Below are 25242 nucleotides of genomic sequence, written 5' to 3' on the forward strand. Positions count from 1 at the left end.
GGGAGGTCGAACTGAGACCGGGCAGAGGGAGACTCAGAGTGGGGGTTCTGTCTCAGCCCGGGCAGAGGGAGACTCAGTATGGGGGTTCTGTCTCAGACCGGGCAGAGGGAGACTCAGTGTGGGGGTTCTCTCTCAGACCGGGCAGAGGGAGACTCAGTGTGAGGGTTCTGTCTCAGGCCGGGCAGAGGGAGACTCAGTGTGGGGGTTCTGTCTCAGACCGGGCAGAGGGAGACTCAGTGTGGGGGTTCTCTCTCAGACCGGGCAGAGGGAGACTCAGTGTGAGGGTTCTGTCTCAGGCCGGGCAGAGGGAGACTCAGTGTGGGGGTTCTGTCTCAGACCGGGCAGAGGGAGACTCAGTGTGGGGGTTCTGTCTCAGACCAGGCAGAGGGAGACTCAGTGTGGGGGTTCTGTCTCAGACCGGGCAGAGGGAGACTCAGTGTGAGGGTTCTGTCTCAGGCCGGACAGAGGGAGACTCAGTGTGGGGGTTCTGTCTCAGGCCGGACAGAGGGAGACTCAGTGTGGGGGTTCTGTCTCAGACCGGGCAGAGGGAGACTCAGTGTGGGGGTTCTGTCTCAGACCGGACAGAGGGAGACTCAGTGTGAGGGTTCTGTCTCAGGCCGGACAGAGGGAGACTCAGTGTGATGGTTCTGTCTCAGGCCGGACAGAGGGAGACTCAGTGTGAGGGTTCTGTCTCAGACCGGGCAGAGGGAGACTCAGTGTGGGGGTTCTGTCTCAGACCGGACAGAGTGAGACTCAGTGTGGGGGTTCTGTCTCAGACCGGACAGAGGGAGACTCAGTGTGGGGGTTCTGTCTCAGACCGGACAGAGGGAGACTCAGTGTGAGGGTTCTGTCTCAGACCGGACAGAGGGAGACTCAGTGTGGGGGTTCTGTCTCAGACCGGACAGAGGGAGACTCAGTGTGGGGGTTCTGTCTCAGGCGTGTGCTGCCCGAGCTGATTACATCTTCAGAGTGTTTAACAGCTGAGCTGATTATAGAGACCCGCCCCCCCCTAGGGGTCGGGGGGAAATCGATACACCATAGTATCGCAATATTTTGCCTGACGATATTGTATCGATATTTGGACGATATTTGGAAGTATTGATATTGCAATTTTTTTTGTTTTTTGTTGCATGCAATGCCAGGCCACCGGGCTGCTATAAACTTTAGTTCCAAGGCCGTAAAAAAACGGTAGCATATTTTAATTTTGTTTTAACAGTAACAGTTTTGTCATAACAGTAATTTACAAATTCCCCAGTTACTGAATGGGCTGCACAAGATGTTTTGTGCAAGTGAAGTGAAGTTGCATTGTTCAAAAACTATTTAAGTACAGTAGTCCACACACACATCCAGTTGACAAAGTTTTCCTTTGGGGACATCATTTGCAGTTGAAAAAGTAAGAAATTGCAATATATCGAAATATCGCAATATTCAATTTCGCAATGTTCAATATATCGCAATATCACAATACTATCGTATCGTGACTCAAGTATCGTTTTAGTATCGTATCGTGGGCATCTGGTGATCACCCCCCCCCCCCCCCCCCCCGCATACAGATCCTGGAAATGAGACATTAGGAGAGACATGCACCAGATTTGACAAGAATGAATAAAGATGTTAGGCTTATCCTGAACCTAAGTTAAATACCTTTTTTACATCAAAAGTCTCACTAGTATACGTGTTTTTGTTAGCCAGGAAAGCAGCAGGGAGCAGCAGCAGCTCCGCCTTAAACTTTTATATCACACTCTCAACCTGTGTTTCTCCACCGCTGCAGGCTGTCTCTTCCCCCTCCCTTTTCCCTTCTTCTCTCACAGCTGTCCAGATGCAGCTGTCCACCAGCCAAAACAAAATGGAAACTTCCCAGTAAAAATGACAAACTAATGTGATTTAAACAAGTAAATAGCCTCACTGATGCACGTTGGAGGAGAAAAAGGTGTTTCAACAAACGAAGCAGCAAACATTGTATCAAAATACTTGTTTTGATGTTAAGATTACATAATAGTGAAGCTGTAATTCTTAACACATTGACTGCCAGCCGTTTTTTTTTGCTGTAGGTAGCTTCTGCCAAGCCGTTTTTTGAGGATTATGGCTCATTTTACAAGAGCCGAGGATTCGTTTCAGCTTGGAGTTTGTGAACATACAATATCTCAAAAGTACTAATAGAATGTGTACTTTCTCTGTCTAAAAGAGTTAGTTTGTAGAGTTAGTAGTTATGTAAGCATTAGCAGTTGAATACAGCATCGTTTTAGCGTCAGAAAGAATATTCAGAGATAAACGGCTTTTTGTGAAATTGGATGGAACAGTCACTTTAACCATTCATTTTTGGCTCTCTCTCTCTCTCTCTCCCTCCCCCTCTCGCTCTCTCTCTCTCTCTCCCTCCCTCTCGCTCTCCCTCCCTCTCTCTCTCTCTCTCTCTCTCTCTCCCTCCCTCTCGAGTTGCTTCAACTCCTCCCTCCGTGGGCGGACAAGCTTGTCACCAGTCAGTGCTTTGCTGCTCTCCTGTGCCTGCATGTCTGCACGGCCGCTGTTTGAGGAAGTCGGGATGGACTCGCTCGTTTGGAGTTTTGGTTGAGAGAAGCTTTTGCGATTCTGGTCATATTTATGCTGCGTGTTTCAAAGTGTGTTCCTCCACCTGTAATCTATCACCCGATCATAGTAGATCGGCTGAATCTATTATGTAAATTTGCAATCCCGCATCGCCAGCAATCAGCGCGAAAAGCGTTTTCCCCCATCCATTTTTCATGAGAATGGCTGGGCTGAGAATGGCGTGACAAGTTAAAAAAATGCTTTCCTTCCTCTAGCCAGGAGAGCACTGTTGCCACTTAGTGGGTCGGTGGAATGGGTTGTAAACGTTCGGTGGCTCCAATAATTATATAAGAGATGTAAAAGGGTTAGATGCACAACCCACCGTAAAAAAAAAAAAATCGATGCCAAAAACGTGTAAACACGTTGTTGGCAGGGAACAGCTGGATTCTGAAAACGTGTTCATACGTTGTTGGCAGTGAATGTGTTAAAGTGGGGTCCCTGAGGCGGTTCCAGGGGTCCCCAGCAAAAAACGGCAATACGTTATTTTCACTATACTTCCATCTATAAGTAACACAATGACAGAATGTATGATTATTTTGGTCGTGTTAAATACACTTTCGGTAATAAAACATCTAAAAGCAAACATCTTATCAGATGGGGGTGTGGTCTAAGTTGTGTCCATTTAGGGGTCTTTGAGGTGAAAAGGTTTGAGAACCACTGGTTTAGTTTACACAGTATGAGATGATTGTATTCCTGAAGCAAAGCTTGTATAGGATACACACTTTCAAACACATTTAAATCAGTGTTATGATGCTATAACAGTGTAGAGAGCTGCACAGGCCTGACATTTTGGCCCCAGCCCGACCCAGGCCCGTGGCATTCAGGCCAGACCCTACCCGGCCCGAAGGGTTAAGTGAGCCCAGCCGAGGCCCGAAGTCAATATCACCATATGATGACCATTGAGCTATATAAATATGGAGAGATGATGGCTCTCTCCGCCCAGTATGGTCGAGTTAATCCAAAATCCTGCCAGATCAGTGAACCAGATTCTGCACAGTAGCTCTGTTGAGTTAGAACCTCTGTGAGCTCCCCGCCTCTCTGAACTTTCTTATGTAGAGCTGCTGTTTCTAGATTTGTGCACAGTGCGTTGTGTATTTATATACAGTCTAGCTCTGTAAATATGGCACTTTAAGTTGTAATATTTTTTCTCTCGCCAAAAGTAACCATGTAGATTCCCACTATGAGTTCAGTTTATCAAAATGACGCCTGTACGGAAATCTGAATTTCGTTGTCGGAGATTGCTCCTACCAGCCAGACTCTGACGTGCTCTCGGTAACAAACCGTCATACAGGGGGGAATTATTATCCTATGAACTGATCTTTGCAGCTCTGTTGATTGGCTAACGTTTCCGTAGCATTTGGTAACGTTATGATTTAATTCATTTTGTAACAAATGTTGGTTTAACAGGTGAAATCGAACTGAACCTTTGGCTACGTTGTAATGTTTACTGACTGGGCAGCCCAATGCTGCTGTCTCTCAGTGGAGTCGTTTGTCTAACTAACGTTAACGTTATCCAGCTGCCTGTCTCTTCTGTATCCTTATTAGGGATGTTCATCAATTATCGAAAATCGATAATTGATCGTTAAGGATTGGAATCGATCCTGTGGCATTTGGATCGATTTTTTAATTATTATTATTATTATTTTTTTTTTTTTTTGGACTAGGTTTGGGTGGAATTCGTTCCTCCTCGCCCCACTCCATTGCACAGCCGACTAACGTGAGGTGGAGCTTCATATAGTCTCTAGTTTTCTCGCTGTGCACGGGCCTTTGTGCCAACAAAACTGTTTTAAACATGGGGAATTCACACCAGCATGCGCCGGGGACAGCAGTGTTGGAGAGGAGACACATTGAAATAAAGAGTTCATTGAGGAGAACACGTTGTCTTTCGTATTTTCTGCCATAGGCATTCATTTTGTAAAAAAAAAAAAAAATTGAAAAAAAAAAATTGTATTAACACGTTCACTGCCAACGACGTGTTAACACGTTTTCAGAATCCAGCTGTTGACTGCCAACGACGTGTTAACACATTAAGTGCCAGAGACGACCTAACTCGTCTTACATAATCCAGCGCTTAAGTGCCAAGGACGAGCTAACTCGTCTTACATAAACATTTTTTTTTTTTTGACGGTGGTACATCAATCAACAACTTTTACATCTTCGAGATCACTATTGGAGCAAGATAATGTGTATAATCTATTTTACCGACCCACTAAGTGTTGACAGTGCTCCCCCAGACGACCGAAATCAAAGAAAAAACTGCCGCGGGACCAAGCCGTTCAAGGAAATGCCGTGGCGATTTCACAGTAATCCATTCAAGACTTGTCTTGCCTGAGAGCGGCCGCGCACCGGCAGCAGCACACAGAGAGCGGAGAGCGATTTGCAAAATAGATCATAGGTGAAACACACTTTGAAACACCTCAGAAAGGCCAGAATCAACATCTGCCCATCGCCCACGCATTCCCCGGCCCATCTTGACTCGCACAAGGAGCGTCTGCACGCAGGCAAGCAGGCAGGCAGGCACACAGGCAGGCAGCAGCAAAAGCGCTTCTGACACGCCCGCTGTACAGCCAGGAGGACACAAGACACACGGAGGGAGGAGTTTGAATGAGAGGGGTGTTTCCTGTTGTTATGGAGGAAATTACTGTTCAAAACTATTGTTTAGAATGTCTGACGGTCTTACTGATGCCAAAAATGAATGGTTAAAGTGACTGTTTCACAAAAAGCCATTTATCTCTGAATAAATTTCCAGACGCTGAAACCATGCTGTACTCAACGGCTAATATCTACATAACTACTAACTCTGCAAACTAACTCTTTTAGACAGAGAAAGCACACATTCTATTAGTTATTTTTAGATGATTGGTGTTCATGAATTCTTAACAGAAAAGAATCCTCGTCTGTTTCTAAAATGAGCCAGAATCGTCAAAAACACCCCTGGCACAACTTACCTACAGGAATGAAAACATGGCTGGCATTCAATGTGTTAACACGTTTTCAGAATCGATTTTTTTTTTTTGATGGTGGATCGTTGATCTGGCCCTTTTGCATCTCCTATTATAGTGTTAGAGCCGCCGGGCATGTGCAATCCATTCCGCCGACCCACTGAGTGGCGACGGTGCTCAGACTATTGAGAGCCAAGCAAGCCAAGACAGCAGCATGGAAGCCATTATCATGAAAATGGATGGGGCGAAAACGCTTTCGCTTTCGCCTGGGTCCTGGCTGTGGGGGATTGCAAACTTGCATGGTGGATTGCGGATGGAGCACACTTTGAGGCACGCAGCGTAAATATGACCAGAGTCGCAGGGGCTTCATCGGAGCTCTCGGCCAGGGCTCCGGGAGGCGGGCGAGTCCAGCCGGGCTTCCTCGGGGAGCGGCCAGGCACAGCCGCACAGCGGCAGCGGGGCAGTGAGACTGGTGACAAGCTTGTGGCGCAGCAGGCCATTTTGCCTTGCAAAATAGCACCAAATTGGAAACAGCCATAAAAGGCTTTTAGAATGGGATTTTCAACCCATTCTTTTTTGTTTCTTTTTCGCTCTAATTTAGAGTAATTTAATTTCTATTCAGAAATTTATTTGAGAGGTCGAGAGTATGAGAAAGTGCATTTGCACAGGTAGGAAAGTGCTTGTGACACGGCGCTGCAGCCAAGAAGAACGCCCACGGAGGGAGGAGTTGAGCAGAGGGAAGTTTCCTGCTGTTATGGAGGAAATTACTGTTCAAAACTATTGTTTAGGTCTTACTGATGCCAAAAATGAATGGTTAAAGTGACTGTTCTATCGAATTTCACAAAAAGCCGTTTATCTCTGAATAATTTTTCTCACGCTGAAACCATGCTGTATTCAACTGCTAATGCTTACATAACTACTAACTCTACAAACTAACTCTTTTAGACAGAGAAAGCACACATTCTATTAGTTATTTTTAGATGATTGGTGTTCACGAAGTCCTAACAGAAAAGAATCCTCGGCTCTTGTAAAATGAGCCTAGAATCCTCAAAAAAAACCCTGGCAGAACCTACCGACAGCATTGAAAAAAGGCTGGCAGTCAATGTGTTAATTAATTAATTAATTAAGTATTAACTCATTGAGTGCCAGCCACTTTTGGAGAACGGACGCTCCCAGTGCCAGAGTTTCAGAGCGTTTTCAGTGATTTCTCGAGGCCCACAGAATATTGTGTGATATTACTATGTAAACACCGAACACGCAAAAAGAACAAGGAGACTCTATTGTATCATCAGCAAAAAAAAGTTTATTGATACCATTTTCCGTTCTTTAGTTATCAGCCGGAGAAGATAGGTCAAAAACAGCAAAAATATGCTTTTCTATCAGGAAGCTGAGATATTCACCCTTTTGTGAAATGCAGCATTTCAAGCACATTCACTGACTCTAGATAATATCTTCTGATGATGTGACCTGGTTTAGTTCTGTGGTGCATGCGTGCCCCACCCCCCTCTCCCCCTCTCTCCCCCCCTGAGCTGGAAACTCCTCCCCACACGCACAAAGTCTATTTTCGGAGCCGCTTTTTGCGCCGCGCGGCTCCTTGCAGCTCACAGCAGCAACGAGGAAATGCCTAACTAACCTGTCCGCTACTGCAGGTAAGGGTTGGCCCTTCGGCGTGGGGTGCTGCCTTTCTGGTGGGTAATCGTGTAAAGAAACTATGCAGACAGACAGACAGGCAGAGGAGCTCAGTTGTGTGCGCGGATTGATTGCTGTTGGCAAGCAGCCCAGAGCCCTACATGATGGCTCTGCGCTGCAGCATGAGCGCGGTTTGTCTTTGATCACGGCTTTGTCAGGCTGTATTCCTGACACTTCTGTCATCTGGAGAGCACTGTCGCCACCTAATGGCTCGGTAAAATAGGTTATAGACATTCAACATGTCCCAGAATTTTACAGGACATAGATCTGGCTTCGATGGACATCCCCCCGTCAAAAAACGCAATTGATGACAATCGTCGTCTTTGGCACTCTACGTCAGTATTTGAATTGACGACAGCTGTCGTCATTGGCACTCAATGAGTTAATATGATCGATAATCGATAATTGATCGTTAATTTTCACCGATTATCGATTTTGGAAAATTTTCAAAATGAACATCCCTAATCCTTATACAACAGCTACGAGGAGAGGATGCAAACATCCCGTAAAAGCACTTCCCAGAGATATATAGGCTAAATACTCTCCTCGTGGTTCACCCCAATAAAACCTCTAGTGTCTGTTTGCGACAGGCTAACCCATTAGCTATTAGCTAATGGCTGGTATTGTGTAGGCTCATTGTATATACCCGGGAGTTGTAATATTATAAAACACATTTCCTGGCATACGCACGCAGTTGGACAACCTGGTAAGTTCTGAAAATATGTGTCTGTTATTCCAGCTATCGTTATCGGTTGTTAGATTGTTGGTAATGTTATGCCGACATTAAAGAATGAAGCTAAGCCGGCTAATGCTAGCTTGACACCGTTAAAACCATTGATGTATTAAAATAACCGATAACGTAGCTTGAGTAACTAATAAAACACATATTTTCTGAACTTACTACTTCAGTCCCCAACCAACGTTACTTCCTCGTGCACCTTTCTCAAAACAATGTCCTTTTTATTGTGGTCCATCGATATACAGTCTGGTAGACAGATAAAGCAGTGTCTTCCTTCTGTTTTAGTTACCCAACGTTAGCCCAGTGCATTAGCCAGGCTGCCTATAGGTCTCTTCTCTGTATATCCTTACAACAGCTAAGAGAGGAGCTTGTGAAGAACGAACATCCCCACAGTCAAAGCACTTCCCTGAGATATCTATATAAAAACGTGTATTGCTTTAAAGCAGCTACGAGCAAGATTTTCGATTGTTATTAAACAGTCTAAATTTAATATCGATGCATCACATCTTACCTCTAATAGTAGACGAGACCAACGCCGAGTAGTCTCGCTTGAACCCAGAGTGAATCGGCCAGTGTTGTCTTGACGATTAGTCTGTCTGCGGCCGGGGCAGATCAGGAAGTGAAATGAAACGTTTTGTGGCAGCCACTTCGGCCATAACCACAAAATAACAAAATTACTTCCAAACAAACTGTTAGAATATAACGAGAGATGTTTGCAAGAGTAGCAAGCCCCTGCATGGCGTTCTCCGTGTTTATGGTCTGTTGCTAGGCAGAGTGAAACGGTTGAAGGCAGGTAGCTGCCGTAAACCATTTAGTTTCACTTCCTGATTTCACTTCTGATAGACAGACACAGACTCTATAATCATCAAGAGAGCAATCTCTGATTCACACGGCTTTGGTCTCAGCTACTATTATAGGTAAGATGTGATGCATCAATATTATAATTATACTGTTTAATAACAATCGAAAATCTTGCTCGTAGCTGCTTTAATACCAAAAATAAAACCTCCAGTGTCTGTATAAGCTAACACTAACGCGTTAGCGATTAGCTAATGGCTGGTGGTTGTGTACACTTGTGTAGGCCCCATGTTATGGTTAGACCAAGGAGTTAACATTATAAAACACATTTCCTGGCATATGCAGGTAGTTGGAAAACCTGGTAAGTTCAGAAAATATGTGTCTATTATTGTGTTATTCCAGCTATCGTTATTGTTGGCTACCTTCTTGCCAATATTAGATTATGGTGACATTCTTTATATGTCTGCACCTGCGATAGCGTTGAGAAAGCTGGACACAGTGTATCATGGTGCACTTAGATTTGTGACAAATTTGAAGTCCCGGACACATCACTGTACCCTCTACATGAGCGTAGGCTGGCCCTCCTTAACATTACGGAGGATGTCTCATTGGTTCATTTTCATTTATAAGGCCATCTTGAGACAACTACCATCTTATCTATGCTCCTGCATTAATATACAAGAAAATAGTTCTTATCAGCTTAGGTCTCAAAACTGCATCCTGCTGACTGTACCTAAGACAAGGACTGAGTTTGGCAAGAAAGCTTTCCAGGTCTCTGCCCCTCTGGCCTGGAATGAACTCCAACGCTCACTACACCTCCAGGTGCTAGTCCCTATGAGTATTTTTAAAACCAGGGTAAAAAATATGGAGGAAGCTGAAATCCAGGTCTGCAAATGTTTTGATCCATAATGAACCCTGTTGCTGAGTAAATGGATGTGTATTTTCTTACGTTTTAGATGTTTTGTTTGTATTGTTTATGTTAAAATGTGTCTGTAACTTTATGCTGCTTTCTTGGCCAGGTCTCTCTTGAAAAAGAGATTTTCAATCTCAATGAGACTAACCTGGTTAAATAAAGGTCAAAAAAAAAAAAAAAAAAAAAAAAAAAAAAGTTATCGGTTGTCCGGTTATAGTAATATTAAGCCGACAAAAACCGGCAAAACAGCCAGTTAACACAAGCGGGGAATGCTAGCCTGCTTCCATTAAAACCATTGTGTATTAAAATAACCGATAACGTAGCAGGAGTAACTAATAAAACACATATTTTCTGAACTTACTTCAGTCCCCAACCAACGTTACTTCCTCGCGCACCTTTCTCAAAACAATGTCATTATTTATTGCGGACCATCGGTATACAGTCTGTTAGACAGATCAAGCAGTGTCTTCCTTCGGTTTTACCAAGTAGTGTCTTCTCTATGTAAACTAGATCTATAAGGTGAAGAGCCTGTCCAGCCAATAACGGCTTGAGACTGGCTGCCACAGCTGTCAATCATCCCGTTTTATATGTCAAATAACTACTTAAAAACAAACTGATCACAAAAATGACCACTTGCACAGGCATTAGCATGATAATAACTATCTAAACTGATACAACCCACCTTTGGAAAAAAAATATCTGACGTTTACTGTGATTATTTTGGTTGTGATTTCCCCATCCACTAACATGGGGAGGCGGGCCTTGTGACCTATACTGGCACCTGCCGCCAGAGCGGCGATCTAACATGCAGCAGCTTCACTGAACAGGACCAGATCCTCAGTCCACCTATTATATGTCGATGATGATGACCCATCTCTCTGGATTAACACACACACACACACACACACACACACACACACACACAACTACAACTATGTGCGCTGCAATCACTTGACTACCGTAGCCGATCAAAATCCAACTTGCCACAATAATAATAAAAATACATTGTCTCTCTCGTTTAATTGCCAACAGCAACAGTGCCCACAAACTGAAACATGTCACTCAAGCATATTGAAATTGAAACATCAGACTTGAACCTGGAGCCCCAGACACAAAGTAAGATGACTGTTATACCAGAGGTGCCTGAATTATTTTCTGTGAAGGACCAAACATGAATCTGGATGGAGGACCATGCAGGGCCAAAAAATAAGATTAGATTAAAAAATAAGGTTGGATGAAATCTCTTGCGTGGATGCCAAACCTGGAAGAGGGTGTCACTTTGGCATTCTATAGAGCAGTGGTTTTCAAACCTTTTCTTGTCAAGCACCCCCAAACTGACACAAATTAGACCACGGACCCCCATTTGATAAGATTTTTCCTTTTAGTGGTTTTATTACAGAAAGCGTATGAAACCCATGACCAGTCATACATTCTGTCACTGTGTTACTTATGCAAATACAGTATAATGAGAAAAGCAAACTTTTTGCTGGGGACCCCTTGCTTATTTTGCTTTAATGCTGGAATGTCATACTTCTTCATACCTGCCAATTCAGGCCAATTGGCTCCAATTATGATGCCGGGGTGTGGTCAGGTGTGTTGGGATTGGTCCACACACATATCTACCTGCCTATTATAACTGGGTCCCTCCTCTTACTCTGTAAGAATCTGAAGAAGGTCTTGGGACCGAAACGTTATTCCTTTCTGTTAAATACACATTTTGCATTTGGAGACAGTGTTCTTTTGATCCAGTCAGGTTTTCCCTCCTCCGACGCACCTGTCATTTAGGTGTGCAGAAGCTTTTGCTCCTTTTTCTGGGGACCGCCTGAAACCTCCTTCAGGACTTTTTTTGGCTCCCTTTGACTTGCCTTGTGCACAAACAGTTTGCCCTTTGACTTGCCTTGTGCACAAACAGTTTGCTCTTTGACTTGCCTTGTGCACAAACAGTTTGCTCTTTGACTTGCCTTGTGCACAAACAGTTTGCCCTTTGACTTGCCTTGTGCACAAACCGTTTGCTCTTTGACTTGCCTTGTGCACAAACCGTTTGCTCTTTGACTTGCCTTGTGCACAAACAGTTTGCCCTTTGACTTGCCTTGTGCACAAACCGTTTGCTCTTTGACTTGCCTTGTGCACAAACAGTTTGCCCTTTGACTTGCCTTGTGCACAAACCGTTTGCTCTTTGACTTGCCTTGTGCACAAACCGTTTGCTCTTTGACTTGCCTTGTGCACAAACAGTTTGCCCTTTGACTTGCCTTGTGCACAAACCGTTTGCTCTTTGACTTGCCTTGGGCACAAACAGTTTGCTCTTTGACTTGCCTTGTGCACAAACCGTTTGCTCTTTGACTTGCCTTGGGCACAAACAGTTTGCTCTTTGACTTGCCTTGTGCACAAACCGTTTGCTCTTTGACTTGCCTTGGGCACAAACAGTTTGCTCTTTGACTTGCCTTGTGCACAAACCGTTTGCTCTTTGACTTGCCTTGGGCACAAACAGTTTGCTCTTTGACTTGCCTTGGGCACAAACAGTTTGCTCTTTGACTTGCCTTGTGCACAAACCGTTTGCTCTTTGACTTGCCTTGGGCACAAACAGTTTGCTCTTTGACTTGCCTTGTGCACAAACCGTTTGCTCTTTGACTTGCCTTGGGCACAAACAGTTTGCCCTTTGACTTGCCTTGTGCACAAACCGTTTGCTCTTTGACTTGCCTTGGGCACAAACAGTTTGCTCTTTGACTTGCCTTGTGCACAAACCGTTTGCTCTTTGACTTGCCTTGGGCACAAACAGTTTGCTCTTTGACTTGCCTTGTGCACAAACCGTTTGCTCTTTGACTTGCCTTGGGCACAAACAGTTTGCCCTTAGACTTGCCTTGTGCACAAACCGTTTGCTCTTTGACTTGCCTTGGGCACTAACAGTTTGCTCTTTGACTTGCCTTGTGCACAAACCGTTTGCTCTTTGACTTGCCTTGGGCACAAACAGTTTGCCCTTTGACTTGCCTTGTGCACAAACCGTTTGCTCTTTGACTTGCCTTGGGCACAAACAGTTTGCTCTTTGACTTGCCTTGTGCACAAACCGTTTGCTCTTTGACTTGCCTTGGGCACAAACAGTTTGCCCTTTGACTTGCCTTGTGCACAAACCATTTGCTCTTTGACTTGCCTTGGGCACAAACAGTTTGCTCTTTGACTTGCCTTGTGCACAAACCGTTTGCTCTTTGACTTGCCTTGGGCACAAACAGTTTGCTCTTTGACTTGCCTTGTGCACAAACCGTTTGCTCTTTGACTTGCCTTGGGCACAAACAGTTTGCTCTTTGACTTGCCTTGTGCACAAACCGTTTGCTCTTTGACTTGCCTTGGGCACAAACAGTTTGCCCTTTGACTTGCCTTGTGCACAAACAGTTTGCTCTTTGACTTGCCTTGTGCACAAACCGTTTGCTCTTTGACTTGCCTTGGGCACAAACAGTTTGCCCTTTGACTTGCCTTGTGCACAAACTGTTTGCCCTTTGACTTGCCTTGGGCACAAACAGTTTGCCCTTTGACTTGCCTTGTGCACAAACAGTTTGCTCTTTGACTTGCCTTGGGCACAAACAGTTTGCCCTTTGACTTGCCTTGTGCACAAACCGTTTTCTCTTTGACTTGCCTTGGGCACAAACAGTTTGCCCTTTGACTTGCCTTGTGCACAAACAGTTTGCTCTTTGACTTGCCTTGTGCACAAACCGTTTGCTCTTTGACTTGCCTTGGGCACAAACAGTTTGCTCTTTGACTTGCCTTGGGCACAAACAGTTTGCTCTTTGACTTGCCTTGTGCACAAACAGTTTGCTCTTTGACTTGCCTTGTGCACAAACAGTTTGCTCTTTGACTTGCCTTGTGCACAAACAGTTTGCTCTTTGACTTGCCTTGTGCACAAACAGTTTGCTCTTTGACTTGCCTTGGGCACAAACAGTTTGCTCTTTGACTTGCCTTGTGCACAAACCGTTTGCTCTTTGACTTGCCTTGTGCACAAACCGTTTGCTCTTTGACTTGCCTTGGGCACAAACAGTTTGCCCTTTGACTTGCCTTGTGCACAAACAGTTTGCTCTTTGACTTGCCTTGGGCACAAACAGTTTGCTCTTTGACTTGCCTTGGGCACAAACAGTTTGCCCTTTGACTTGCCTTGTGCACAAACAGTTTGCTCTTTGACTTGCCTTGGGCACAAACAGTTTGCTCTTTGACTTGCCTTGGGCACAAACAGTTTGCTCTTTGACTTGCCTTGGGCACAAACAGTTTGCTCTTTGACTTGCCTTGGGCACAAACAGTTTGCCCTTTGACTTGCCTTGGGCACAAACAGTTTGCTCTTTGACTTGCCTTGGGCACAAACAGATAGCTCTTTGACTTGCCTTGGGCACAAACAGTTTGCCCTTTGACTTGCCTTGGGCACAAACAGTTTGCCCTTTGACTTGCCTTGGGCACAAACAGTTTGAAAGCACTACAGTAGCACACATGAGACAGGCCAACCAACACATGACAGAGAACAGGAGCACCATGCTGAAATCATCACATTGAAGCAAACGAATCAAGACCTGCAGTCTGGTCAGGCTCGTAGCTACCATTGAGGTCATGACCTCGGTATTTTCCACACACAAAAAAAATAAAAATTGAAAAATAGCCCCGGTCCCCAGATCTATTAATCTGTCATTGATGTTTTAATGCGACAGTTGATTGGAAATGCAACAATTTGCTTCCTCTCTGTGTGCTATAGAAGGAAGAGAGATAACTCACAACATTCAGATTTTGCATTGAGGCTAGATTGGGGCTAGACTTTGGGGACAGTTCTATTGAAGTGAATGGATAAGTAACTCCCCTGTAAGTGATGTTTGTGTAGATGGGCCATTGTATTTAACTCATTCAGGGCCAATGACGTCTTTGACGTGTTATCAGGAATAGCCCAGAGGGCCAATGACGTGTTTGACATGTTTTTGTTTTTATTCGTGCAGCGCATAGTTAAAACACTTCCCCAGCCTGTCACATGGTATCAGGTCCCTATCATCTAAGGCAACACGTGAACAAACACATACCGCAGCTGTTGTTTTGAAATTGAGCAAGAGGAAAAGCAGAAAACCGGTAACGCTTCCTTGTGCAGACAGGAGAAACGCCATTGAAACGCCCTCGGCGCGCTGCACGAGCTGGAGTCGCCTTCCTCTGTGCCAGCCAGGAGAAAACGGGAGAAAGTAATCAAGAGATGTGTTTGATCATCGGAGGAATGAGGAAATGATCGATCAGTTTGCGAGGGCGGTGAGGACGTGTTGAATAGCCGAGGGGAAAACGGGAACGATCAAATAGCAGAGAGGATATGACAGGGAGACATGGACGAGGACGGGTGTACCAGAACAAATCAAAATAAACACAGGAACAGCTAGGCAGCAGAAGGCAGTCACAGCAGCCCGCTGTCCTTCTCAAGAGCTCTTCAGTTGGTTCATGAAATCGCTGGGCTGCGTGCCCTCCAGTGTTGCTCCTGGCCAATCCCAGCGCCACAGGGCGTGGTTATTGCTTATCCTACTGTATGTGGGGTTAGAAATCTAAAAGGGGGATCGTGTGTGTGTGTGTGTGTGTGTGTGTGTGTCTGTCTGTCTGTCTGTCTGTCTGTCTGTCTGTCGGTGTGTCTGTCTGTCTGTCTGTCTGTCTGTCTGTCTGTCTGTCTGTCTGCACACTCACTCACACCGAGTAAACTGTATTGTTGAATGTAAAAAAAAAGCACTTCATGTGTATATATATATATATATATATATATATATATTTTTTGTCATTTGTGTCCTAACGAATAATATTTACATGTCTGATGTCAATACAGTTCAAAATAAAAGAATTGAGAGTGAGTTATGCCTGAGATTGTGCCCTTTTACAAAAATTGCCTTTTCTCCTGTTTATTTTCTCTGGGAGACCTTCTGGGGGAAAACAGGGTGTATATAAATGGCTATAAGTAGAGTACAGAACATGCTAAAAGCTCACTTTTTTTTTCCTGGTGAACCCAGAGACGTACATCTTCATTTTGAGGTATTGCAAATCACTCTGGTGCTAATAGATAATTTACTGTGGGTCTTGAAAGATGACCAACAATTATGAAAATCTTTGGCCTGTGCTAAATATTGGCAGTCCTAAACTGGCCCTGAATGAGTTAATTGAGCAGTATTCTGCCATGTGACCTGTATGCAGAATATAAATTATATCATATGGGGAGACATTTATTTTTTGGATCATTTTAAAGCAACAGCACAGTAAAGAGGATATTAATCTTAACATGATGTATGTAGTTCTTTATAGATCTAGCCTCTTCATTTTGCTCTCAAAGTGCACCAGATTGAAGCATTTTACTTTAAAATGGACAAAAATTTTGATCCGGGGGGGGCCCCCTGGGCACCCCACGCCGCGCTAAAATGACCTCGGTATTTCTCGAACCCTGGCTACGGGCCTGAGTGTGGTCTGTGTGTGTGTGTGTGTGTGTGTGTGTGTGTGTGTGTGTGTGTGTGTGTGTGTGTGTGTGTGTGTGTGCGTGTGTGTGTGCGTGCGCTTGTGTGTGTGTGTGTGTGTGTGCGCGACTGTGCGCGACTGTGCGCGTGTGCTTCTCTCAGACTGACTGAAGTCCAGAAGAGGATTTTTTTTTTGCTTGCCCTTTGGTGTGCCTTGGGCACAAAAGGTTGAAAACCACTACAGTAGCACACATGAGACAGGCCAACCAGCCAGTGTTGGGGGTAACTCATTACAAAAGTAACATATTAAGTGTAATATATTACTTTTAGCAGTAACTCAGTAATATAACTTATTACCAATAGGATGTCAGTAATATTATCCAAGTTACTCTGTCAAGTAACATAAGTTACAAATTGAGTTACTTTCTTTTTTTAATCAAAGCGCATAAAGATACAATCATTTCCTAATCAAATTGTGTGTGTTTATGCAAATAACCACTATAGATAACAAGAATAAAGGAAAAGGATAACATTTAGAATTTTGGATGGTTTACACTGACATCAAGACAGTTTAAATTAGTTTCCGGGATGGTTCCGGGGCGGCGATGTCATTCTGCTACTGCAGTTATTTTGGTGAAAGTAATGCAAAAGTAGTGTAATAAGTAATGAGTTACTCACAGACAGTAATATTGTAAAGAAGCATTACTTTCAAATGAAAGTAACTAGTAATAGTATATTACATGTTGAAAGTAACTTGCCCAACACTGCAACTAACACAGAGAACAGGAGCACCGTGTTTAAATCATCACATTGAAGCAAACTAATCAAGACCTGCAGTGTGGTCTTCATCACACTAATGAACACACAATACATTACAATATGCAACATCACATGCATTGTTGTCTGTCTTGACTAGAACTAATGATGTGTATAACACATGTCTGTTTCAGAGGTCAGTACCACAGGCAGAGAGCAGAGTCTCCAGTACCCAGCTGTCTGTCTATGAAAATTGACTTGTCATTGCCTCTACCTCCAAACTTCAGTAATGAACCTGGACCTTCAGACACAATGTAAGAGGACTGTTATACTGTCAGCCTACCTGAGAAGACTACAGTAATGATGATGAAGGAACATGTTTTGGCTGTCATGTAGAATTAGCAGCCAAAACAAAATGGAAACTTCCGGGTAAAAATGACAAACTAAAAGGTGTTTCAACAAACGAAGCAGCAAACATTGTATCAAAATACTTGTTTTGATGTTAAGATGACATAATAGTGAAGCTGTAAAGCATTACTTAAAATGTGAACGTTACAACGAGGGCTTTATTTTGAAAGAGCTAAAGCGGACGACCTACTTACATTCTGGCTAGTTACGTCCTCTGCTGGGATGAAAGTTAATATAGCTACAGTATGTGATATATATTATATATATATCACATATATATTATATACAGTATGTGAGTTCTGTAAGTGAGTAGACTGTCTGTATACTAGTGATGCGCGGGTCAGGGTTTTTTAAGGCCCGCCCCAACCCAACCCGTCATTGGAGCCAGTCCGCCCCGCCCAGCCCGTTAAAATATCTGAAAATTCCGAACCCAGCCCAACCCTGCAGCCCGCAACGGCCAATTTAATGTAATATGTCTCCGGACGCAGGAGGAGCACAGCAGAGCGTCTCTCTTCCCCCCTCTCTCTCCTACACAGACACACACACACTCACATGCTGCCGTGTGCGACAAAACCTGTTGTATGCTGTTGAAACTAGACTGGAGAATTGTGACTACAGCATCTGGGGTAGGGCCAGAGGCATACAGAATTAGTAATTAGGATTGTTAGAACGTATAGCATATTTATGTTCAGCAAATCTATCCTTGAGTCTACGTTTGGTGCCTGCCAACCCGACAGCGGTCGACCGATACCACCCCCCCCCCCCCACACACACACATAGACACCCCCCCACCCGCCACACAAACTCGGCATAGCGCCACCTACTGGCAAACACAAAAAGTTGTTTATCTTGAGAACCTGTTGTTGTCCGATCAACTTCAATCTTGGGGAGTGCGCTTAGGGGGACCTGGTGGAGTTCAGTCCCGGATTTCATGCAATTGGGCATAGTGCCACCTACTGGCAACACAAAAAGTGGTTTACCTCATGGACCATTCATCCCATTGACTTCAAACTTGAGGAGTGTGCTTCTAAGAACCGCCCAGAACACACACAGGCCCTAAACACAACACAACACAACACAACACAACACAACACAACACAACACAACACGACACAACACAACACAACACAACACAACACAACACCAGGCTGGAGTCCCAGCAAACTGACTTTATAATCTAGTAATGTAATAAATTGAACAGAAGCAGCTGTTCTCCTGATGAAAAACTCCAGATGAACAGAAACAGTAACAGTGTGACAACGCATTGTTGTCTGTCTTTACTAGAACTAATGATGATATTAAACATTTGTGTTTGCAGAGGTCAGTACCACAGGCAGAGAGCAGAGTCTCCAGCACCCAGCTGTAAGAGAGACCGCTCTAAAGGCAAACCTCCACACTTCAGTAATGAACCTGGACCCCCAGACACAAAGTAAGAGGACTGTTAGCACTCAATAACATAATAATATCTCGAAGATGTAGTAAAATCTCCACTTAACTTGATCAAAAATGTAATAAACCAAATAATGTAATAACTTCAACAATAATAATCAAATGTCCTGCCTGATATTGTCATAATATTTTACCGATAATACCTTTCAACATAATAGAACCCAATCCTCCTATAATAAAATTGCCTAGGTGGACGGGCAGGTGGAGGTGTCTGTCAGTCACGATTTGTGTCACGTTTTGTCACGAAAGTGACCCCCTCCATTCATGGGAAAGTGCAAAGAATGTCAGCTTTGGTTTTGTATACAATGTCCATCAGTCAGACAGCTGCCTTCTAGAAACTAGAGTCCAGGTGGAGGTATTGCAGCCAGCAGCATTACTCAGTTAGACAAGTAAGTTCTAAAATAGCAACAACTTCTCTGAACATTTGTGAATAAATGGCAATAATAATTTATTGTCATGTGTAACAAGTACTGTACAATGGAATGATTTCTCCCCATTCACTCCCACAGTCTAAATTCTAAACAGATTAATAAACTAAATAATAGACAGTAGAAAGTAACCAAGTACGAATTATCAATACTATGGTACATTTCTTTCACCACCTGCCATAATGTGCCGTGGTATTAATCAATCTTGCTTAATTCCTAAATGTTAATTAATGTTTCATGTTAATGTTTGTAGTTTGTAGTTTCAGTAAACTACACAAAAATGTCAAAAAAGTACATTAACTACTTGAATCATGATGCAAATATGAATGTAGTTGAACTACCAGCAGGTTGCTGCAAAATGTAGTTTAACTACTAGTTTAATTAGGACGTTTGCTGCCAATTTGTGCTGATCCTACAATAAAATGGATCTGACTTTTTAAGACTTTTTGTCTTGTCTAGGCTATAGTTCTGTGTGCAAGTCCTCCACTGCTTGCTATCTGTATCTTATCTGACTGCCGCACCAGAAGCAAGAATCACTAGGACCGATGTCAAGCGCGCAGCTCTCTTCATGCTCAGGATAAAATAGTAGAATTAATTTAAATTGATACAGCATGTGTTGACACCTGACCATGCACATTACACTGACTCCCTCACATAACAAATTATGCCCTGCCCTCTACTGGCCTAAAACATGTATTACACTTAATGACAGTTAATGTGTAAAGCACACAGGATGTTGCACAGAAGTTATGAAGACAACTAAATCTAAGGCAAAACACTTGAAAAGTTCAATTCATTTTGAGGTACTGGTCTAAATGAATAAATCATGGAAAAGACTTGAACTGCCCGACACTAAGAGCCCTGAACAGACCCCAGTTTGCTGCAGTGAAAGAAAGACACAGATTCAATAGAGCCAAAGTCATGCCCACTTTAGGTATATGAACCAAGGGTTTTCATCCTCCATTGTTTTATCCATAGACATTTCATCAAATGCTGATGAAAATAGTTTTACTTGGTCAAACCAAGTGATTCAGCTACAGGTGTTACTCTAATAGTTTGCTTGGTTAGTTTGTAGTTAGTTAATAGTTAGTTTGGCCACTTTGCTGCAGTGTTGCTGCAGTACACAGCGGTAAAAGTGGGGCTCTTGTTCTTTAAAAGTTTTCTTTTTTCTTTACAAAATACCCCCTCACAGCAGCGCCTAGGAAATTGAGCCGTAAGACGGCAAAGTTACATGAGTAAAATCTGTATTATTGGAATCATGAGAGACCAGAACATTTCACTCAGAACAAAACTTGGGCCGAGTGCTTTGACCAAGTAAAACTATTTTTATAAGTATTTAATGGCAGATGAAATCTGTTCGTATGCCTAAACTGGAAGTGGCCGTGACTTTGGTTCATTACATAACCACAAAATATCATTAAGAAAATGACACCATAAAAAAAACTACTCCAAAAAGCATAATCCAAGTGGAATACTTACTCATTATCTGCTAGATGTTTGGACACTAGCTAGCTCACAGCCACAAGTGTAGCAAGCCGATAATGTCTTGAAATGCTCAGAAATACTGTGATTAGGCCTCTGAGTAGAGTGTGCTGAACAACCCAGTTAGGGATGCATCAATATGAAAATTGTGACCGATACCGATAACCGATATTAACTTTGCTGTCATGGCTGATAACCGATATTTAGAAAAACACTGGTCGCGAGCACACTCAAAATGGATTAAAAAACTCACTGGGTGCAGGGCAAGCAAAGAGTTCAGTGAAGAGAGTTGAGGAAGGTCTTTGACTGAAATGTTCGTTGTCTGCTGCCCAGGTTTGAGGAACTTATTAAACCCTATGAAAAGACATTTGGAGTGCTTCTCTCTTCACTGATAACCGATATTTACCAACATTTATTTATTCAAAAGGGATTTCAGCATTTCAGTTTAATGTGTTTCCAAACATCGCTGCTTCTTTTCATTAAATACTGCTTCACTACCCTGTTTAATTTGATGCTGCTTTTAACACTACTGTTAATCAATAGCACGTCCATCATGTGTCAATCAAATTGTCTCATCCCGCCCACCAGTAATGTAGTGTACACACTATGATCTGTGTACTCAGTGATCGACTGCACTTGACAGGTTTATGTTTGTGTCATCAAGTTAGCAACAAAGATGCTACATGTCTTTCTGTGGAGAGACGCAGGAACAGAGAGACAAGACGCTTCTCTTTTGGCCCAGCAAGTAGCTGGAGCCGCTTATTTCCTGGTACTCTACATATTCCATCACTGCTCACAGTCGCTCTCAGGTCACGAGATAGACTGAATCACTAAGCCAGAACGTGGCAATACCTCAGCCCATATCCCATAGTCCTTTGCGGGCCATGTGACTGTGGCCCTCCTTGCCCAAACCTGTACTCGTGATTTATGTCCACTAGATGTCACCACAACTGATACTTTCCATTAATTCCATACTCTGCTTGCTAGCAACAAAAGATAGTTAAAACCTGTTTTAGTTGCTTTACTACCTTTATAAACGTTTCTAATCTCTCATAATGAATTGCCTTCATCTCCACAGAGAGAGGAAGACGAGTGATGACAGACGGAGACCTGGACTGCAGACATCCAGTCAAACCTGCATCGTACAAAGTAGGACTTGGAGTGTATCTACTGTTGTCCCCATTTCTACAACCAGGACTTCTTGTGTTGCTACAGACACATGTTTCTTTCTCATGCAACATATATACATACACTGTGTGTGTGTGTGTGTGTGTGTGTGTGTGTGTATACACACACGCACGCACGAGCCCACACACACACACACACACACACACACACACACACACACACACAAAAGTCATGCCAGATACTGTACAGTATTTGAGTAACTCTTATTTACTCCTTCATGTCTTCCAGTGGACGGTGCTCTGCAGGTGGTTTTAGATGAGCATAAGATCATTCTGATAAAGAGATGTGGATTTGTGACAGAAGGAACTGAAGCAGGAAGCGCTGAAGCAGGGATGGGAACCTCCTTCAACAGGATCTACACTCTGCTCTACATCACAGTGGGACAAAGTGAAGACGTCAATACCCAACATGAGGTGTGGCAGCTGGAGACATCATCCAAGATGAAGACCCTCCATGAAGCTCTGATCAAACAGGAGACAGCATCCAAGATGGAGGAGACCCATGAAGCTCCGATCAAGGTCCACGACATCTTTAAACCCTTACCTGACCAAGAGAAGAAAGGGAAAGAAAATGAAGAAAGGTTACCTGGCCAAGAGAAAGAAAAAAAGAAAGGTTACCTAGTCAAGAGAAAAGAAAGAAAGAAAAGAAAGAAAGAAAAGAAAGAAAGGTCTAGGAAGTGTAAGAAACCCTTACCTGACCAAGAGGAAGAAAAGGAAGAAAACAAACAAAGGTTACCTGGTCAAGACGAAGAAAAGGAAGAAAACAAACAAAGGTTACCTGGTCAAGAGAAACAAAGGAAAGAAAAAGAGATAAAAATCAGAGTGGTTCTGACACAGGGCATTGCTGGCATTGGAAAAACCTTCTCAGTGCAGAAGTTCACTCTGGACTGGGCAAAGGGTTTGGAAAATCAAGATGTCAGTCTTGTGATTCCGCTTTCGTTCAGGGAGCTGAACTTGATCAAAGATGAGCCGTACAGTCTTCTCACGCTGCTCCATGTTTTCCATCCAACATTACAGACGGTCACAGCAGAGCAGCTCTCTGTCTGTAAAGTTGTGTTCATCTTTGACGGCCTGGATGAAAGCAGACTTTCAATGGATTTCCAGAACACCGAGATTGTGTCGGTCGTCACACAGACATCATCAGTAAATGTGCTGTTGACAAACCTCATCAAGGGGAATCTGCTTCCCTTGGCTCTCCTCTGGATAACTTCCAGACCTGCAGCAGCCAATCAGATCCCTCCTACATGTGTCCACAGGGTAACAGAGGTACAAGGGTTCACTGATGACCAGAAGGAGGAGTACTTCAAGAGGAGATCCAGTGATAAGGAGCAGGCCAGCAGAATCATCTCCCACATCAAGGCATCCAGGAGCCTCCACATCATGTGCCACATCCCAGTCTTCTGCTTCATCACTGCTACAGTTCTGGAGCACATGTTGATTACAGACCAGAGAGGAGAGCTACCCAAGACGCTGACTGAGATGTACTCACACTTCCTGCTGGTTCAGACAGAGAGGAAGAAGCAGAAGTACAATGAGAGATGTGAGAGGAGTCAACAGGAGCTGACGAAGACTGACAGGGAAGCTCTTCTGAAGCTGGGGAGACTGGCGTTTGAACATCTGGAGACAGGTAACCTCATGTTCTACCAAGAAGACCTGGAGAAGTGTGGTCTTGATGTCAGAGAGGCATCAGTGTTCTCAGGAGTGTGCACAGAGATCTTCAAAAGAGAGTGTTTGCACTTAAAGAAGACGGTCTACTGCTTTGTTCATCTGAGCATTCAGGAGTTTCTTGCTGCAGTCTACATGTTCCACTGCTACACAAACAGGGCTGAGAATTTACTGGAGATATTCCTGGGAAAAGACTGGGGTAAATGTGATCAAGGCCTGCATGTCTTCCTGAAGAAAGCCATGGCCAAATCCCTGCAGAGTAAAAATGGCCACTTGGACCTCTTTGTCCGCTTCCTTCATGGCCTCTCACTGGAGTCCAGCCAGAGGCTCTTAGGAGGCCTGCTGGGTCAGACAGACAGCAGACCAGAAAGCATCCAAAGAGCCATCAACAACCTGAAGGAGATGACCTCCATTTCCTCTCCTGACAGAAGTATCAACATCTTCCACTGTTTGATGGAGATGAATGACCAGTCAGTACATCAGGAGATCCAACAGTTCATGAAGTCAGATAACAGATCAGAGAAGAAACTCTCTGAGATCCACTGCTCAGCGCTGGCCTACATGCTGCAGATGTCAGAGGAGGTTCTAGATGTGTTGGACCTGAAGGCCTACAACACATCACAAGAGGGACGGCGGAGACTGATCCCAGCTGTGAGGAACTGCAGGAAGGCTCGGTTAGTCCTCGTATCTTATTTATTTATTTATTTATTTATTTATTTATTTATTTATTTATTTATTTATTTATTTTATTTAATATGTATTTATAAGGATCCACATTAACTGATGTCTATGGCACCAGCAAGTCTCCCTGGCATCTGAATCCAGTACATCAAATTCATCATATTGAATTTTTCTTTAATAAGAGTCTTTGATATAGCTCAATTTATTAGTCATGCCTGGGAAAGAAGAAAAAATATGCTGTTTGTATAGGTTTGTAATGAATATGTTCTATTTTTCTATATGACACAGTGTGTCCTTTTGTTTGTTATCTTGTATTCTGAAATATGGAAGCTGAAGTTCTGTAAACCACAGGTTTGTATCTGTTTTTGTCGTGTCTCATAAGCCCATACGGGCTGGGCACCATTGGTGTGTGACATGTAAATAAAGAAATCAATCAATCAATCAATCAATCAATCAATCAATCAATCATTTGTAATACATGTCCCAGAAGGGCACTTTGGTTTACATCAGGCAGTAGTGGTTCAATCAATCAATCAATCAATCAATCAATCAATCAATCAATCAATCAATCAATCAAAATCAATCATACAACATCACATTTGTGTTGTATATGTTCATCAATAAAAAATGTTGATGAGTTTGAATACGTTATTTTAGATCCCACTCTGTGCTTTAAAAAGCATATAAGGAAGATGAACCAAACACTGAAATATAATCTAGCCAATTTCAGACAAATCAGAAACTCGCTCACTACTGTGGCATCCAAGATCTTTTTAAACACAATTATTTTTTCTCATTTCTCCTATTGTATGCCATGATGCCATGATGTATGCTTGATTTTCCACCTCTGAAATAGTGCTTTGAGGGATTGCAGATGTGTTTGTGACCACATCAGCAAATCCCTTGCTATTTCCAGGAGTGTGGCGGAGTGTGTCTCCCCCTGGTGGTTGATGTAAGCCGCTGCAGTTGTGCTGTCTGTTCTGACCAGCACATGATAACCTGACAGCTGGGGGGCAAAGTGCTTCCAGGGCATTTATGTGCAGGAAGAGGGGGTGTCCCCCCCCCCCCCCCCCATCTGGAGAGGGAAGCATGTG

The 25242-nt window shown here is 43.5% G+C and overlaps 1 protein-coding gene across 1 annotated transcript in view; it reads left to right on the forward strand.

Moving 5' to 3' along the window:
• The window catches only part of LOC310800770 (NACHT, LRR and PYD domains-containing protein 14-like), a 126846-nt gene that overhangs the window by 35218 nt on the left and 66386 nt on the right, over positions 1-25242 (forward strand). Inside the window, exons 7-10 of the mRNA XM_083664697.1 lie at positions 17043-17162; positions 18575-18685; positions 21694-21764; positions 22032-24141. Coding sequence (XP_083520823.1) covers positions 17043-17162; positions 18575-18685; positions 21694-21764; positions 22032-24141 — 2412 coding nt within the window. The remainder of the gene's footprint in view (positions 1-17042; positions 17163-18574; positions 18686-21693; positions 21765-22031; positions 24142-25242) is intronic.

The sequence above is a fragment of the Poromitra crassiceps genome (assembly GCF_964638095.1).
Source record: "Poromitra crassiceps genome assembly, contig: HAP1_SCAFFOLD_60, whole genome shotgun sequence".
NCBI classification, from domain to species: domain Eukaryota; kingdom Metazoa; phylum Chordata; class Actinopteri; order Beryciformes; family Melamphaidae; genus Poromitra; species Poromitra crassiceps.